This window comes from Podarcis liolepis (genome assembly GCF_965112155.1).
Source record: "Podarcis liolepis genome assembly, chromosome: 12".
Taxonomy (NCBI): domain Eukaryota; kingdom Metazoa; phylum Chordata; class Lepidosauria; order Squamata; family Lacertidae; genus Podarcis; species Podarcis liolepis.
In genome coordinates, this window is record NC_139563.1 from 29,397,776 (window position 1) to 29,416,722 (window position 18,947).

The 18,947-nt window shown below is 43.4% G+C and overlaps 1 protein-coding gene across 1 annotated transcript; it reads right to left on the reverse strand.

Annotated features, from left to right (window-relative positions):
• Positions 1-836: 836 nt before the first annotated feature.
• On the reverse strand, positions 837-16,367 carry ASNS (asparagine synthetase (glutamine-hydrolyzing)). Its single transcript, XM_083468950.1, has 12 exons — positions 16,143-16,367; positions 14,381-14,647; positions 13,257-13,494; positions 9,814-9,999; positions 9,081-9,182; positions 7,525-7,652; positions 6,005-6,131; positions 5,560-5,666; positions 4,617-4,717; positions 4,060-4,141; positions 3,515-3,670; positions 837-1,294 (listed from the first exon to the last, which is right to left on the reverse strand). Exons 2-12 carry the CDS (start codon positions 14,627-14,629, stop codon positions 1,085-1,087), a joined length of 1,686 nt encoding a protein of 561 aa, XP_083325076.1. The 5' UTR covers positions 14,630-14,647; positions 16,143-16,367; the 3' UTR covers positions 837-1,084.
• Positions 16,368-18,947: the final 2,580 nt, after the last annotated feature.

Here is an 18,947-nt window from a genome sequence, read left to right on the forward strand (position 1 = left end):
ATATCTGAAGGATTGTCTCCACCCCCATCGTTCAGCCCGGACACTGAAGTTCAGCTCTGAGGGCCTTCTGGGAGTTCCCTCACTGCAGGAAGTGAAGCCACAGGGAACAAGGCAGAGGGTCTTCTCAGTGGTGGTGGCACCTGCCTTGTAAAACACCCTCCCATCGAATGTTAAGGAAATAAACAACTACAGTGGTACCTCGGGTTAAGTACTTAATTCATTCCGGAGGTCCGTCCTTAACCTGAAACTGTTCTTAACCTGAAGCAGTACTTTAGCTAATGGGGCCTCCCGCTGCTGCCACGCCGCTGGAGCACAATTTCTGTTCTCATCCTGAAGGAAAGTTCTTAACCCGAGGTACTATTTCTGAGTTAGCGGAGTCTGTAACCGGAAGCGTATGTAACCTGAAGTGTATGTAACCCGAGGTACCACTGTATCTGACTTTTAGAAGACATCTGAAGGCAGCCCTGTTTAGGGAAGTTTAGGGAAGTTTGATGTTTTATCATGTTTTTAATATTCTGTTGTAAGTTGCCCAGAGTGGAAAACTGCTAAACTAGCACTTCAAACTAAACTAGCACTTCAAACTAAACTAGCACTTCAAACTAGCAGACTTACAACAAATTTATTATTTATACCCAGATGGGCAGGGTATAAATAATAATAATAAATAAAATAAATTATTATTATTATTATTATTATTATTATTATTATTATTATTATTCCATCCAATTCCAAATCAAGGTACGTTAATATCCAATGGCAATCAAGTTATTTCCACCACAGAAGCAGAATCAATCCACAAGGGCCTCTTCCCAGGAGTAAGAAAAGCAGTCAGTGAATGGTCCCACAGGTTTTAATAATTACTTTGGAGTGTATTAGCTGTAAAATTCAGCTTAAGCATAAACAGAAACTCTTGGGTTTTTTGCTGTCATTTAAATCAGTAGTACAGTCCCATTTTATCCCAATTTGCACATTGCTTTATTTAAAAAAAATGCTTTGGGTTTTCTGCTTTCTCTTTTAGGCTAAGGACAATTATAGGCTCACAAGCCACCACCCAGAGAGCAACTTCAAAACAGGTTAGAAACATCTATTCTTTCGTAGCCGATTTGTAATGTTTCAAAGTGCGAGCAGATGGATCTGTGGCCTTGATCCACTTCGGCATCCAGTAGTGAGGGAGCCAGTCGGAGCGGCCTGGAAAATGCTTCTCAAAGATCTGGCGGTAGTAATAGCCTTCTTTTGTTTTAGGGGGGTTGAAGGGGAATTTCTCCGCCGCCTTCTCCAGCAGAAGATCATCAACCTATGGGCCCAAAAGGGAAAGAAAATGGAAAGTGTGAGAACTGCAAACATAAATCCCAGTTTTTGACTAGCTATCCAAGTTTACAACACCCCCTGCCCAAATCAGTCCATGTTTTCCTGACAGATCTGTTACATATTTTGGAAAAACAGTTTGTCTGAAATGCATTTGGACACCTCTGAAGATATTGTAACCCGATTTTGCATGAGAGATTCCTGAGATCAAGGAGCAGGCTTTCGCCTATGTCTGGATATAACAGGACACCATCTTGAATCAAGATGGTGGCTTGGAACTTTCAAAACTGCACTGATTTTTTGGTTTCTTAGAACTCCCAAGTAACACTGAGTATGAGAGGCTGCCAGTACAAAAGTTACCTGCCAGCAAAGCAAGACCCGATCGATCTTCACTTGTGAAAAGGATGGGGAACCTGTGGCCCTCCAGAGACTGCTGAAGCCCAACTCCCATCATCTCTGAACATTGGCAATGATCCGTTTTGGAGGCCAACAACTACTCAAGGTCCACAGGTTCCCCACCCCTGACTGAAATTCTTTAACACAACAGGCCATGGAGTTTGTTTCGCAAGCCAGCACTGCAGCTGAGGGAAGCATCCTTGGGTGTAATCTCACAGCTACCACTTCACTTATTACAAGTGATTGGCACATCTGCATTTTCATTCGCAAGTGTAAGAGTGCTAGTTTAGCAGTTTTCAAGCAAACATGGGGGTTTGGAACTGGGTTCAAATCCCTCCTCAGTTGTAGAGCTCTCGGCAAGTGACTTGGGCCAGTTGCTATATCCCAGACTAAGTACCTCAACACAGTTGTTGCAAGGATAAAATGGGAGAGGGAAGAGAACTTGGTTTTTCTTTGTTAGGTAGTCAGGGTGGTGTGCAATGTACAAAGTGATATACAGGCACCACCACCCCAATTTACACACATTCAATTCACATGTGTTGCTTAGTACAAAAAGTATTGGTCTGATGTGTAGAGATCTTTCCTATTCTACTAAATGCAAGAGTGCTCTGGAAGGTTTCTTTCTATGTGTAAGAAACAGGCAGAAGATTTCTGATGTTTGGGTTATTCCTTCTGGGAAGCTGAGTACAGCTGGTTTAAACTGGTTCTGTTATCCTTTCTGTCAAGGTCATGCTGACTATAATAGTCAGGCCAGGAGGAGCATGGGTTTCTCACTTTCTCTTTCTATCTCTTTGTTCTGGTGTGGTGCTCTGTATTATATAGCGTTAAGGTTTAGTCTTATTCTAAGTTATAATAATAATAATAATAATAATAATAATAATAATAATAATAATAATAATTTATTATTTATACCCCACCCATCTGACTGGGTTTCCCCAGCCACTCTGGGCGGCTTCCAACAAAGATTAAAAATACATTAAAACATCAGTCATTAAAAACTCCCCTAAACAGGGCTGCCTTCAGATGTCTTCTAAACATCAGATAGTTGTTTATCTCTTTGACATCTAATGGGAGGGCGTTCCACAGGGCGGGAGCAACTTCCTTACTGTGAGTTTAAATTATGTCTGCTGCAACTAGATTTCTTATTGACTCTGCCAATCCTGAATCTATTGGATTTGTGAACATTATGCTCAATTGCTTTCAGTAGCAGTAAAGCTCTGCTGGATGAAATACAATTGCCTCTGGTCTATTTTGTGGCCCCAGAACCACTAACCCCTTGAAGTAGGGGGAGAGACCTGAAGCATCTCAGCAAAGAAGAGAAGAATTGGATTTGATATCCCGCTTTATCACTACCCGAAGGAGTCTCAAAGCGGCTAACATTCTCCTTTTCCCTTCCTCCCCCACAACAAACACTCTGTGAGGTGAGTGCGGCTGAGAGACTTCAGAGAAGTGTGACTGGCCCAAGGTCACCCGGCAGCTGCATGTGGAGGAGCAGGGAATCGAACCTGGTTCACCAGATTATGAGTCTACCACTCTTAACCACTACACCACACTGCCCCTCCAGCTTGTGAGAAGACCCTCTCTGGAGCCGAAAGAGGATGTCTCCTTCAGGCTCCACAGAGGGTCTCCTCGCGAGCTGTAGGCACAGCGAAGTGTTCCCCATTTATGTGGATTTCACTTATGGGGGCATAACATAACCCCCACATAAATGGAGAGTCACCTGTATAAATATGTGGACTCACCTGAAAGACACAAAAAGCAACTTGTATAAGTTTCAGACTTGTAGAAGAATATGAAACATGTAACAGTGTACCTGAGTATCAATATAGTCTTGGAGGATTGAGAACCATGATTTCTTGACAGAAGTTAAGCCATCGCTGAAGGCTTCTTTGGGTCTCCAGAGTATTTCTTTAGGCAATAAGTTGGTATCTTCAAAGGCCTCTCTTAAAAGGTGTTTCTCAATTCCATTCTGTTAAGAGATACCACAAATATCAGCCACCAAAAGACTGACATTAAAATATAAAAGAGATTTAGACTAGAAACACAATCCGTTGTTTCAGAAGCAGCTCCGTTAGATAGTGCCAGACACAACACAGCATTTTAAGAATGAAGTTAGATAGGTAAATGCCAAAGTCAATCATACGGTTTGGTGTATTAAGCTGGAATTCTAAATAGACCTCCCAGGTGAGACTCAGCCTTTCGTCAATGAGCCCACTGGTGATCATAGCCTAAGCCTGAACTTCTAAACATGCTTAATAAGGAAGGCGCCTTGCTGAATTTAATAGGGCTAACCTCTCAGTAAACCTGTCTGGGATTACAGTATAAATTTCCTAGCTGGGTTATATGTGCATGGTTTACCTTTGGCGTTCTGAGTTCTGCTGGCAAAGACAGGTAATAAGCAGTAAACTGGTGGTCCAAAAATGGAACTCTCATTTCCAGACTGAAAAAGAGAAAACATCAATAGCTGCTTATTAAACTTATAAGTAGATGTTGTTTTTGTACGAGAATACATCTAAGAGACTTACAGTAACAACTAAGAAATCCTAAAGCCATTTGTAGTCAGACACTTGCACAAAGCTCTAAATGTAATATTTTTCCTTGTGTGACGTCTATACATTTCAAAATCTTCTCACTGTGCTAGGTTATAGACAGCGCCACCTACCGGACAACAGGTTCTCTTGTCAATTTCTCGAAAAAACCCCAAACCACCATAGAGAATCAGTGTTAAAGAACTGATTTCAATTTAACTTTAAATAGGGACCGTAGTTTGTTTTGTCTCTTCCTGGAGACTCGTTGTGGATTACTGAAAAACTAAAAGGTACCCCAAGTTTGACGTCTACCTTTAGAAGCAATGGCAATGCATTTTTACTTTTGCCCCATTAACACTGCAATATAGCATTACAAAGCAGAACTACCCATGGGCAGCTGTTGTCCTGTCCGCACGGAGGACATCGAAGAGGTAGAGTTCTCGGAGGAGCCTCTCGCTTTCCTCTGCAGCTTCTTCTGGGGTGGGTGCCTGCATCAAGGACACAGGAGAAAGATGACCTTCCTGGGCAAGTAACTTGGGCTAACACGTGCAAACGTAAATCAGCAGAGGACTGCACAGAGCTACAATTCCCAGCACCCTTAACAGACTACAATCCCCAGAATTCTTTGGGGGAAAGTTGCGTGCTTTAAATGGATGCTATGGATGTGACGTCGGTAGCACAGAAGTTGCCTTGTATGCAGAAAGCTCCAGATTCAATCCCTGGCATTTTCAGGCAGAGCTAGGAGAGAACCTGGCAGAGAGCTGCTGCCAGTCTGTGTACTCCTGTGTTTTCCCAAACTTGGGTCTCCAGCTGTTTTTGGACTACAGTGGTGCCTCGCAAGACGAAATTAATTCGTTCTGCGAGTTTTTTCGTCTTGCGAATTTTTCGTCTTGCGAAACACGGTTTCCCATAGGAATGCATTGAAATGGTTTCCCATAGGAATGCATTAACGGTTTTAAGAAAAAGGAAACAAACTTGCAAGACATTTTCGTCTTGCGAAGCAAGCCCATAGGGAAATTCGTCTTGCGAAGCAACTCAAAAAACGAAAAACTCTTTCGTCTTGCGAGTTTTTCGTCTTGCGAGGCATTCGTCTTGCGAGGTACCACTGTACAACTCCCATCATCCCTAGCACGGCCTTCTCTGCAGTGGCTCCCCGTCTGTGGAATGCTCTCCCCAGGGAAGTTCACCTGGCGCCTTCATTATACACCTTCAGGTGTACTCTGGTTTCACCTCAGATCGTATAGATCTTTCGCCTTTTACGCTCTTATTGTGGTGTGTTCATCCACAGGCAAGAATGAGCATTATTTGAGAAACACAACAAGCATTTTACCTTATGAAAATAGATGTATCCTTGCGTCAACTCATCTGAGCCTTCTCCTGAGAAAATGACGGCGCTGTCCGTTTTCTCCCGTATGTATTTGGAGACCAGATACATGCCTAGTCATAGAGAGACCATTTCAAAAAACAATTTTGTTTGTTTTCCCAAACTACATACTCAGGCCAAGGCTTCCGCTAACATGCCACTTAAGCAGTATCGTCTGAAGAAGTGAAAAACCAAAGGTGTTTCAGAGACAAAGACAGACCCTCGTACCTTTGTAAGCTTCACTTTATAGCAGGAATGGAAGGCCCGTTCTGGCGGGGTGACATCAGTTGACTGACAGGTGGGAAACCCCGCCCATGTGTCAAAATGGGCTTGTAAGGATGGAGGAGGGATATGCTTCAACAGCACCTTCCCCTCAGGGGAAGAAAAAAAGGGGGGGGGATATGTATCTTACCCACTGAAGCTCGTACAGTTGTAATGTCGTAGGTTTCCAAGGAAAGTATAACGTCTTCTAATACCTGAATCCCTTCTTCAGAATTAAAAATGACCTCATGATGTTCACTCCCAATGTAAGCTGCTACCTGTTAATAAGAATTTATATTAAGTGACCTGCAAAGTGGCTCAACTGGGATTCAAGGCCTAAGTTAAGCTGCATCTAGAATGAAGCAGAAGCTTATGGTTAGGCAAGGGAGCACAGTCGTAACTCAGAAGTTGAATGGAATCCGTTCCGGAAGTCCATTAGGCTTCCAAAATGTTCGGAAACCAAGGCGCAGCTTCTGATTGGCTGCAGGATGCTCCTGCAGCCAATCAGAAGCCACAGAAGCCGTGCCGGATGTTCAGATTCCAAAGAATGTTCACAAACCAGAACACCCACTTCCAGGTTTGCAGCATTCTGGAGCCAAAACGTTCGAGGCACAAGGCATTTGACTTCTGAGGTACGACTGTATATACACCAATCTATTTATTTCTTTTTTAAAAAATCTACACCCCCAAATAATCTCAAGACCATGTCAAGAAAAGCCGAATTCTACTATTTTTCTTTTGCAAACCAACCTATTTAATTATGTACAATATAATTTGCTTCTGTTAGTTATGGGGTAGAGCAATGAGCTATGCAAAGCGCTGGTGCAAAAAGAAAAGCCCTGCAGGATCCAATCAAAAGGCCTTTGTAGTCCAGCATCCCAGGGTGGCCAACTATATATTTCTGAGATGCTCACAGGCAGGGCATTAAAGCCGTCTTCCTGCGAATGCCATTCAGTGGTATCTTCTGAAGATGGAGGTTTCATGTTTAATTGGCTAGCCTCCACAAACGTGTCTAATCCTCATTTTAAAAAAAGACCATCACCGCATCAATTAAATTAGGCATTGTGTGAAGAAGCTCTGTTTTGCCTGTCCTGAATCTAACTGTAAGAAGGCATGAACCACTTAGGCTCAGGATACCTTAACAACCGCCTTACTCTCCTATGTCCCAGGTCTATCATTGAAATCATCTGGGGCAGCATTATTAGTGAATCACCCATAGATCAGAAGCCCAGCTCACGTCAACAAGGAATCATGCCTTGTAGTAGTGTAGTGTAGTGGGCTACAAACTTGCTCATTTAAAAAAGTCTAGATTCTCAACATGACGTATCCTGTGCTCAGTATCATCTACTACACATTTTGGAAAGATGTTTGTTTGCTGTGCGTTTAGACACACTTCCAAACATATTGTAACCAAAATCTCAATATGGATCCTGAGATAAAGGAGCAAGTTTTCACCTATGTTTGAGTACGACTGCACCCCATTTTGAATCACAATGGCAGACCGAACCTTTCAAAGCTGTGCTGGTTTTTACCACGGATTTCAAAACTGCACTAATGTATTGGTTTCTTTGATCAGTGCCAGGTATGAGGTTGCTGGTTCTCTATAGAGTGTGATCACAACATACAGGTGAATATGGAGCCTGTGCCTTTTGAACTAAAATAGTACTATACCTTTCTGGCAGCCAGCAGGTCAGGAGCATCTTCCATGCCAATTGCAAAGGTTTGCAATGGGTAGCGAGTGTTTCCTTCTTTCATCAATTTGATTAGCATTGAAGCAACCAAGCTAGAATCCAGGCCGCCTGTCAAAACACCATTAGCAGTTATGCCTAACCAGGAACATGTAGCTGACATACAAAATGCCCTTGTGAGAAGAGAATATAAACATGCGTATTTTAGGTGGACCACACCAGTAGCAAAGTGTGTCAGTTTGCATTTCTTCGTGCAGAAAGTATTGATCTGATGTGCAGAGATCTTTCCTATTCTAATTAATTCAAGAGGGTTCTGGAAGCTTCTCTGTGTGAAAGAAACAAGAAGAAGGTTTGTGATATCTGGGTTATTCCTTCAGAGAAGCTGGGTACAGCTGGTTTAAACTGGTTCTCTTATCTCTTCTGTCAAGGTCATGCTGACTATAATAATAAGCCAGAAGGAGACTGGGTTTCTCTTTCTCTTTCTTTCTCTTTCTGTCTCTTTCCTTCTGGTGTGGTGTATGCTTAGTGTTAAGGTTTAGTCTTATTATAAGTTATTGTAAGTTTAAGTTAAGTCTGCTGCAACTGGATTTCTTACTGGACAACTTAAATAAGTTAAGTCTGCTGCAACGGGACAGTGCCAATCCTGAATGTATTGGATTTATGACCATTATTGCTCATTTGCCTTCAGTAGCAGTAAAGCTCTGCTGGACGAAAAACAATTGCCTCTGGTCTATTTTTTGGGAATCCTGCAACATGTTTAAGTTTACACACTGCTAACTATAAGTCGCAGTTCTGCTCTGGATCAATATAGAGTAGAATTTCATGACAAAATGTACTGCAATCAAACCTGAACAAACCTACATACATAAAGTGAGCATCTCATTATGTTGCAGCTTCCCTAGCCTAATCATCATTCCCATTGGTCAAAGACAAAAGTGGCTAAATTGTGGCCCTCCGGACTACATTTCCCAACATCCCTGATGGTGGGCCATTTTGGGCGAGGCTGATGGGATTTGGAGTCCAACAATATCTGGGAAGACAGCAGGCTAGCCATTTGTGCTCAAAGAGCTTCCATTGGCTTCCAGCTCACATCCAAGCTCAATTCAAATTAACCATGAAGCCCCTGCCTTGATGTCAAAAAGGTTTTGCGGCCTTTCTCCAAGACCCTTAAGATGTGTCCTTTTTCCAAAATGGCCATGTTCACTTTTAGACTTTAGCCCCTGGAAGGTTGATCATAGGTCAGTGTGGCCCTTAGCCCTCTATGGAACTTCTGACTCATTGTCAGGTAAGGGATTTTTCCAGTTTTGGTCATGTGCTTTCTGCTGTATCCAGCCACCTGCCAGTCAGAATTACTTGCCAAGAAAAAGTGTTGCCTGAATTTTATGGTCTGGTTTAATGGTTTCCATCAAATTGTTTCTATATTGGGAGTGGGGGGGACGGGGACTCGTGCACCTACAGTAAGAGACCACATGCACTACAAACAGGTTGTGGCTGTATTAGTGAAAGGCAATGGTAATCATAAAACACATTATTTTTTACCTGACAAGAGACAGCCAATTCTTCTGTGAGCCATCAAACGTTTTCTGACAGCATTTTCAAACAAAAGCCGAATGTTGCTTTTAACTGTTTCAACATCAAAGCCTATCAGGGGAGAAAAAGAGAGAAAAAGATTCATTTATTAATACTCCACCTTTTACCCAAGAAGCTTGTGTAAGTATTCCTCACCCTCTGTTTTTAATTTTCTTACAAGGTAGGTTAAGACGAAAGATAGCCACTGGCCCAAGGTGAGCTTTCATGGCTGAGCCATGGTCTCCCTGATCGTGGACCAAGACCTTATCCATGACACCATACTGGCTCTCCATACCAGCGATGTGGCTCTCAAGCAGTTGTTGGCCTCCAACTCCAATCAGCCTCAGACGTGGCCAATGGTCAAGGATGACGAGACTTGTAGTCCAACAACATTTGGAGGGTGACATGTTTCCAAGCCGCAGTTCCCTGGGTTTGCACATCACAGGGAACTATGGCTTGTTTAAAGCAGAACCTTCCAAGCATTTGAACCCAGCACTCTACCCACACATTGGCTTTTCGAAATCAGACTGCTTAGACAGAACATAAAGTTCTCCATCAGAAACACATAATTTAATCAAGGTTTGATAATTCGTAGTCTGTTCCCCAACAGCAGTGTACGAAGCCTCAAGGCATCATATCCCTAGAACAGTAAATGTACACCTTTACTAAGGGAGGAAGAAGACTATTTTAGATTTGCTGTTACCTGAGGGGAGATTTTGTACAGCGCTGTAAGCAGCATGCAGAGGTTCATCTTTAGGGCTGTGAAATTTCACCACTTCCACTGATGCAACTTTGCCATTTGGCTTTAAATCCAACACTTCATAGTGTCCTGGAGGGAAAGGGTCCACTCTGGGATCGAGGGACATGCTGTGCTTCAAGTTGACAAGACCTAAATATGTAACAAGGCATTGTGGGACACAGGGGGAGAGAAGGCAGAAGAGGTGTTAGCTTTTGCCCATGTAACATAAAATATGCACTGTCAAAGCATCAGAATTTTTCAGAACTGTAACAGCCAACTACAGCATTATAAGAAATGAAGCAAATCTAACCCTGGGCCAGAACAAGGTCAGGAAAAAGATATATAGGGAGACAGTAGCTTTCAACCTTTGCAAATGGAGGAACCACCGACAAGACCAAACTGCAACACACACACACACACACACACCTATCTATATCTATATCTATATCTATATCTAATCTATATCTATCTAGCTATCTAATATAACATGAGAGAGAGAGAGAGTGTGTGTGATTATGGGAATTGTAATCCATAACATCTGGAAGGCACCAGGCTGCTGAAAGCTATTACACATATACCCCTTTCTCCTCTTTCAGCATGGCCAGATGCAGATGACTTATATCCACAGTCATACCTCGGGTTGAAGTAGCTTCGGGTTGAGCGTTTTCGGGTTGTGCTCTGCGGTGACCCGGAAGTAAAAGAACGCATTACTTCCGGGTTTAGCCGCTCGCGCATGCGCAGACGCTCAAAATGCCATCAGCGCATGTGCGGAAGCGGCGAATCGCGACCCACGCAGGTGCGGGTTGCGTTTGCTTCAGTATGCGAACGGGGCTCTGGAATAGATCCCGTTCACATCCAGAAGTACCACTGTATTTTGAACAGCTTACGAAGGGGAAAATGTGCAAAGCAAAAGGAGGGCACACAAATTTGTCGTTTTTGTTTGTATATCAATAAAGGAGACAAGTACACATATCAGTGCAGTGACTCTAGTAAATGCAAACGTCTTTCTCTCTCACCCGACCTCAAATCTAATCAAACCCTGCACACATCCGACCTGCTGAGAGCCCTGCTGGAGAAAGTCCATGCCGGAGGCACGATCACTGCCAGTAAGTGAATCAGCACTCCTTAGTCAAGGCTTGTGGCCCTCTCAGTGTTGCTACGTTCCAACTCCCATCATTCCTGACCACTGGCCATGTTGACTGGAGGCTGATGGGGTCCGACAGCATCTTCCCCACCCCCACGAGTTAGAGCACCTCACTGCACTTTTGTACACGGTACCCTCTGAACTCGCCATCTTAGCAGAGAAACAGAACCCAGTGACACACAAGCTGAGATGCATTGGTCCTTCAGTATACTAGATACCTCTGTCTCATGTTCTATTAAAAAAAAAAACAAAGAAAACTTCCACTTTCTTCACATGACCCAAACCTGAAGGAGTTATTTCCCCAAATATTTGTGGTTCAGCCCTTGCCTAGATGGTGCCAATTCAAGTCGGCATGGCTTCCCTTTCGTCTTTGTTGTTTTCATACTCTGATCAACTGGAGCGCCACGAGAGGCACACAGCTCCCTTTGTCACAACAATAGTTCCATGCAATGCAGGGCTCAGGGGTATTTACAATGGCCCAGCCTCCACTCATTGCGTTTCCTCTGGTTGCTTGCTGGCAACAAGAGGCACCTTGTTATCCATATGAGTCAGGGGGCTGATCCCCAAGAGTCCCCAGTAACACCCCCCTCTCCTTACATTGCCCTGGTTTTGAGGACAGCCTCAACAGGCACAGCTTGCTGAAGAGGAGCTGCTCTCTGCTTTTCCTGCATTAGAATAGCTCACACTTGTGCTTCAGATTTTCTCTTTCTCCCTTCAGCTCTGATGCAGATACCCCTGCTGCTTCTCAGCAAGGAAATGTAACACATTCTAGCTTCCCTCTCTAAACCGGCCCTGCCGTGCAGCCTCCCTCCTCAATGAATTCCTCCTGCCTCTACTGCCCCTTCGGTTTAAGCAGACAATTGCTGGGCCAGCTTGACAACTGCCCATGCAAACTTATCTCTTAATTTTTTAACAACTGCATACTAACAAATCTTGCTTGTTCACAATAAAATGTACACTCTTCGATGATAATGATAATGATAATAATAAAATTTTATTTATATCCCACCCTCCCCAGCCAAAGCTGGGCTGAGAGCAGCTAACAACGGTAAAATAATACAGCATTCTAAAATCAATTCATTATAAAATCAGTTCAAATCAAATTAATGGCAACCATTGGGCTAGAGTTCTGTGAAGAATTACCAAAGGAGGAGGTCAAGCTGTGCCTTGGCCAAAGGCCTGGTGGAACAGCTCTGTCTGAGAGAGCCAGTGTGGTGTAGTGGTTAAGAGCGGTAGTCACGTAATCTGGGGAACCGGGTTCGCGTCTCCGCTCCGCCACATGCAGCTGCTGGGTGACCTTGGGCCAGTCACACTTCTGTGAAGTCTCTCAGCCCCACTCACCTCACAGAGTGTTTGTTGTGGGGGAGGAAGGGAAAGGAGATTGTTAGCCGCTTTGAGACTCCTGAAGGGGAGTGAAAGGCGGGATATCAAATCCAAACTCTTCTTCTTCTTCTTCTGTCTTGCAGGCCCTGCGGAAAGATGTCAAGTCCCACAGGGCCCTAGTCTCTTGTGACAAAGCGTTCCACCAGTTCGGAGCCACAGCCAAAAAAGCCCTGGCTCTGGTTGAGGCCAGCCTAACCTCTCTGTGGCCCAGGACCTCCAAGATGTTGGTCAAAGGTTCCCCACACCTGCCATAGAGTATAGCAAAACTTATCTCCATCTTCTGCAGTGTGTGTGCATGGATACTCTGTGTGCTAGGCTAGTACAGGCAAGAGGAGGCTTTGAGTAACTCCTTATCTCTGTCTAGACGTATCCCACTATGTTGGGTGAATAAGTGCAGCCGTGTAGGGGTGGCGCTGGACAGAGAGATGGGTCTTCCATTATTTATACTGCTTTATACACACCATAAATAATTTGAGGAATGGGGGCAGAGGGAGACAGAGAGAGAAAACTGGTCTGGAAGCCATTACACCCATCTACAACTTGATCACATCCTACATAAAACAAACAAACAGATAAAGCTAAGGTGCGCACCAAAACAAGGCACCAAATAACTACTGCAAGTTCTTTCAAAAACACACTGATTCTCTGGGATGGGTTTCCTTTCTGCTGAAAGCTGTCACAAATTTGGTCAAAGCAAGGTGTCAAGTAGACACTCTCTACTTCATTCAGGGCAAACGTACTTTCATAAAAGTGAGATGAAGCAACAGCTTTCAGAAAGAGAAGATATTAAACAATTAGGTTTATTGTGGCAGGATCAAGTTGCAGAAATATCTGTACCACATGAAGGCAATTTCAAAAGGGATTCAGAGTTTGAGGTTACCTTTGGCCTCGGAGCAGACACCCAGGAATCCATCATCTGTCAGGACCTTGAACAACGGTCTGACTCCGTATGTATCTCTTCCCAGAAACACTTTTCTGTTTGCTGTGTCAAGCAAAATGAATGCAAACACACCATCTAGCAGAGAGGCTGTTTGCTCTATTCCTCCCTTGTTGTAAAGATGAAGGATTACTTCTCCATCGACCAAGGTCTGGTACTCAAATTCAAACTTCTTTTGCAGCTACAAAAGAGAAAGAAATGAGTTTTTTAAAGAATGAAACCAATGCATATTGTCAGGCACACATGAAAGGAAGGCATTTTTACATCCTAAAAAGGGAATAATTATACATTAACGTTCAAATGCCGTAGATTAGTATTGTCAATAAGTGCCGGAAAGATGTGCAGTTGTCTCTTCAGCATGCAACTTCACCATCTGAATGATTCAAAAAGTAGACTAAGGGGCTGCTGTCTCAGAATATCCAATCCCATGAATTAAGCTTGGGATAAAGTTCTTTTCCCTCATCCTACACCTTTCACAACAAAATGCTTTGAATGTGTTCACAGAAGTGCACTCTTGAAGGTTAAAAAGGAGGGATCCTATCAAATATTTTTACTGAGCATTTTAAACATGGAGCCAAAGCAAAAAAACATTTTGCAGCACAAACTTATATTTTTATTATTATATTTGTATGCCATCTTGCTTCCAAGAAGCTCAAGACAGCAAATATGGTTCTTCTGCCCCCTGCCATTCCATTTTGCCCTCATAATAACCCAGTTACTGAGAGACAATAACTGGCCCAAAGTCAACTATGGAGCTTCATGACTAAGTGGGGATTTAAACTCTGGTCTCCCAGGTACAAGTCCAACCCCCTAACTGCTGCATCACATGAATGCTGCTTCTGTACTAACGCTTTACAGTTACTTAAAATGGCCAGCCCAAACTCCCAAACAGAGGGGTGTGTGTTGTTGTTTATAAACAATTTTTATTTATATGCTGCATTTCGGGTCAAGTCCTTCCAAAGCAGCTTACAAAAACTCATTAAAACAACAAAGAAATATTTTGAACATGCAAAGATAGCTCTAAAGAGATCATTGAAGCAAGTGTTGAGGTGGTTGTTGTCGTTTACCTTTTTGAAGTTATAGATTTCTCCATTGTAACACAGCCACAAGTAAGGGAATTTCTTCACCCGTATGGGTTGCATTCCATAGAGCTGGTCAACAATCGCAAGACGGTGGAAGCCAAAACAGCAGTTGGTGAATCCATTGACGTTCTCAAACCGAAACGCATCTGGACCTCTGTGGGCTATTTTCATAGCACAAAGACATTGAGCGGAGAGGCATTCGTCACTTCCGAAAAGAGCCCAAATGCCACACATGGTGGTATCTGCTCAAGGCTGTTGGGGAAAAGTAGCAAAGTTCCTGAGTTCAGTTACAAGCCAATGATCTCCAGAGCAAGGTGGGTAGTACAATGTTCTGCCCAATGGCTGCACTGTGCTTTGTGCTTTGTGCCAGTGATGGGAAGCATCAGAGGCAAGGGGGCAGAACAATAAATGTACATTTAACCTTTGTAAAATTTCTACACCCAGCCACCCTTCTTTGTCCTTCATCCAGGAAAGCAAGATTCATGGACACTTGCCAGCTAAGCCAACAGGAAACACTTGGAGGGTCTGAAAGTATTACACAACTATTCACACTATCCAAAGTTTTACTCTTCAGACAGTGAAGGGTGATAGCCAACACTTACTCATACTCAGAACAGACCCATGCAAAGTATGACTAACACTAGGTATATCACTTTGTAACTCCAGTCTGGGAGTATGTTCCACTGAAGTCAATGGGATTTACTTCTGGAGCAGTTTGTAAGTTTTACTCAGAGCAGGCCCACTGAAATTAATGAACGTGACTAACTGTAGGTCCATTACTTTCACCTCTGAATAAAACTTAGTTGAATACCACCCACTCTATGTTTATAGGATTGCACTGTTAAAAGGACTTTCACACTAGCACTCATCTTAAATAAATAATAATAATAATGCTAAGGACTTGGTTGGCAGTGAATGACAAGATCTGGAATAATTTCTGAAGACAAGAAAGTCTAACATATGGAGAGGGGAGAAGACAAGAGAGTATCCCTAGGGCAGACTTCTACACTCTTACACTTTATACTCTTTCCCCAAACTACAAAGAAAAGATTCTAGTCATTTTGCAGTTCAGCACATATTACTCATAGAAGTTGAGAAGGGGGCTCTTCCTGATGTTGTTTGACTACAACTCCCATCAGCCTCGGCCACCCAGGGATGATTGCAGCTGTCTTCCAACAACATATGGAGGAACACAAGTTAGTTATAACTCAGGGGTAGCTATCAGAAGAGAATGTGTAACATAATCAAGGGGGGGGACCACTCCTTTTTCTTTTTGCCTGGCAACATACCCAAGTACCTGTAAGAACCGCATGACAACCAGACATTCAACAGGTGCAGCTAAACGAAATAGTCCCAAATGTTGCAACCTTTCCTGTCAAGTGGCTTGGTTGACCTTTTCTAAACCTTTGCCAACTCCGCAAGGGAGCAGAGGAGACCACAGACCGTACACATAATTGCAAACGTGCTCACATCACAGATCGGTATAACGGCATTATGACACGCCCCACAAACTCGTTTCCTGACGACCGCTAAGCATGCAACCTGCCTGTCTCTCCTTCCTTCCTTCCTTCCTTCCTCCCCCCCAACCCACAATAGCTACCACACACTCCGTCTGAATGCTGGATCTCGCCCTGCCACGCCTAGCTCTTTTTGCAGAAAGTGTGCCGGGATGGGGCAAGAATAGCAACGAAGGACCAGGTACAAGCCGGACTCCAAGAAAGTCTCCCCTCGTCGCTTCGCCCGTTACCTGTCGGTGATCCTGCACCGGGAAATGAAATGACAGCTCCGCGGCAAGCCAGAAGAGATTGCACCCACCGGCCAGCCCCGCCGCTCAACCTCGTGCTGCCTTAAACGGGACTTAAACGGGAAGGAGGCAAGCGGAAGCCGCCCGCTGCCTGCGCCGGCCTCGTGTAACACACAGGCGGATTTCATCAGCCCCGCGCTACGCCCCGCCTCCTGCTTGGGCTTCCCGGTCCCGCTAGGCGGAGGCGATGCAGATCAGTCTGGGCAGGTTGGCTAGCGGCGTGTCAAGGGGGTGGCCGCCCGCTATTATTATTACATGTAGCTTTTTCGTCCCGCTCTTCTCACGTGTATATATCCGGCCTACCACCACACCCACACCCAGTTTTGTCACCCCGCACAACAACCCTGAGAGGTTGGCAGTGACGGATTTGCGTATAAAGCTAAACAAGCTATAGCTTAGGGCCCCACTCTCTTGGGGCCCCAAAAAAATTGTAAAGAAAAAAACCGGGATGTACATTTCCAAAATATAAGATAAAAAACAAATAAAATAAAACTTATCCTATGAGATGTACGTAATGGGCCCTACCTGCTAGCCTGCTCCCTAAAATATCACTGGTTTGCTCATTTCTATATATAGGGTGCCTACATTCTTCTTAATTGTATTTCAGTTCAACAATTACTTTGATAAAATACCGGTACATATTTTGTTATGTGCAAATGGCTTTAGATACCTATTAGGTCCATAAATTACCATATAGCATATATTCAACACAAAAAACAGTGTCAATTTGTTGTTGCCAAAGGACAGCTGGACATATAAAGGGCCTCTTCAGGAGCTTAGGGCCTCATCAAACCTAAATCCAGCCCTGGAGGTTGGTCAGGGAGAGAAAGTCATGGATACTGATTTCTTGCAGCTATTTCCATCCCACGTCGATCCTGCGAGGCAGGGAGTGGGAGAGAGAGAATAATAACTGGTGTTTATTTAATGTCTACAGTTACTGAGCTCCCACCTTTGGGGATCCAAATCCTTCCACTATTTTTAAAACGGGAAAAAGCAATATTGACATACTAAGACGTCACCAGGCTCCTTCCCCAAGGGCACCTGGTGGCTGAATGAGTAGGCAGCTGGAGCAGGGTGGGACTGGCTTTGCCTGTGATTCTCCTTCTCTGAATCCTTCTCAAAGAGCAGCTGGTGGTAGGCGGCCCTATGCCCCCCCCCCATAGCGGCAACCAGCTCAAGTATTCTTCTTAATCTGCCTCCCACTGGCATAAGACACCCAGCTGGCTTCACTGGCTAAATAGTGGGTTTGAACCCAGATCTTAATTTAGGTCAACACACCTGCTTGCTATGATTATTATTGAAATGTTTTGTTTATAGCACTGTACACCCTGAGACCACATTCATACAACCCCCCGCAAATTCAATCCCTCCCATCTCAGTTCTACCAAGTGCCAACCTCTGCTGATTGTCTCCAATCACAGTTCCATTTTAGCTACACATAGCTGATAGTCATTATCTTATCTATCCTATTACTATCTTGCAGTAAGTTAATTTTGTATTGTGCGGCTACTTACTGCCAATCAATTTTACTGGATGACCCTACATTCTAGTATTTTGAGAGAACTCAATTTATATACGCTGCCCATACAAACCACAGGGAGTCATCACAAAACACAGAGCAAAATTTAAAGTTCAGCAGAACTCTTCATCAAACTAGATTTTATAGACAGGAAGCAGGGGGAGAGAAGAATGAGAAGAACCTTTTTTGGGGAGTGCGCTGAATGTAGCCATAAGATTTACACAGCTACTCTTTGGACCACTTCTAGGTGTCTTGTTTATTGAGCGTTCATCCCGGTTTGTTTTCAGGCAGGTTATACTGTACACCATTCTGCCAAAAATTGTCATCCTACACTTTCCAGTGCGTTTCCCCATCACTTTTCTTACCTCAAAAGTCCTTTCTACAAATCCACTTTAATTGTTCAATCTGAATTTGAAAACTTTAGGCCAAGGACAAAAGAATCAGTACCCTTTTTTGTCACAAGGTAGAGCTGTTGCTTTGACATCCAAATCAACTCAGCTTCAGCTGAATGAAAAAAAGCTATTGTGTGCAACATTTACAAAACACTTATAAAAAGGACCTGTATTTGGCAATATCCTTCAATAAGAAGCTTGCCAGAATTAGGTCAGTTTTTCCAAGCAGCTTTGAATCTGAGGACTAAACTACATGTTACATTTACTAGCATATACTCAGACACCACATCACAGTATATTTGGCATAATAATCAAGTGTTTACAAGTACCAAATATTAAGACACAATAAATGGGAATATTTCTTCTTAGTGCCTTATAGGTGTGTACTGAAATAGATGAGACATAGGTTTCAGCTAAGCAAAGTGATACCTACGGATTAATTCAACAGGTTTGAATTCTCTGAAAATATGTTTGTAATGGAGTATCTGCTTCAAACATTGAGATAGTATTAAAACCTTTGCTGTGCACATTCAACACAATTCTTCATTCCAAGTCAGAGCCCAACTCAGCTTTCACATCCCCATTTTCAAAGGGGAAAGAAAAGGAAATGGGTGTTACTGGAAATTCAGTCCTGTTGAATTCAATGGGATTTATTTTTCAGTACACAGGGCATACACTCCAGCTACACTGCATAACTCTCCCTAGAAGAAGGCATGCCCTAGAATAGTAGGCAGAGGAATAGTATCAAAAGAGCATTGCTAAACGATACTGGAAAAGATAAAAGATCTGAAATAGTATACCAAGATACTCAGGAGCAGCCTATATGTTACTGGAGTC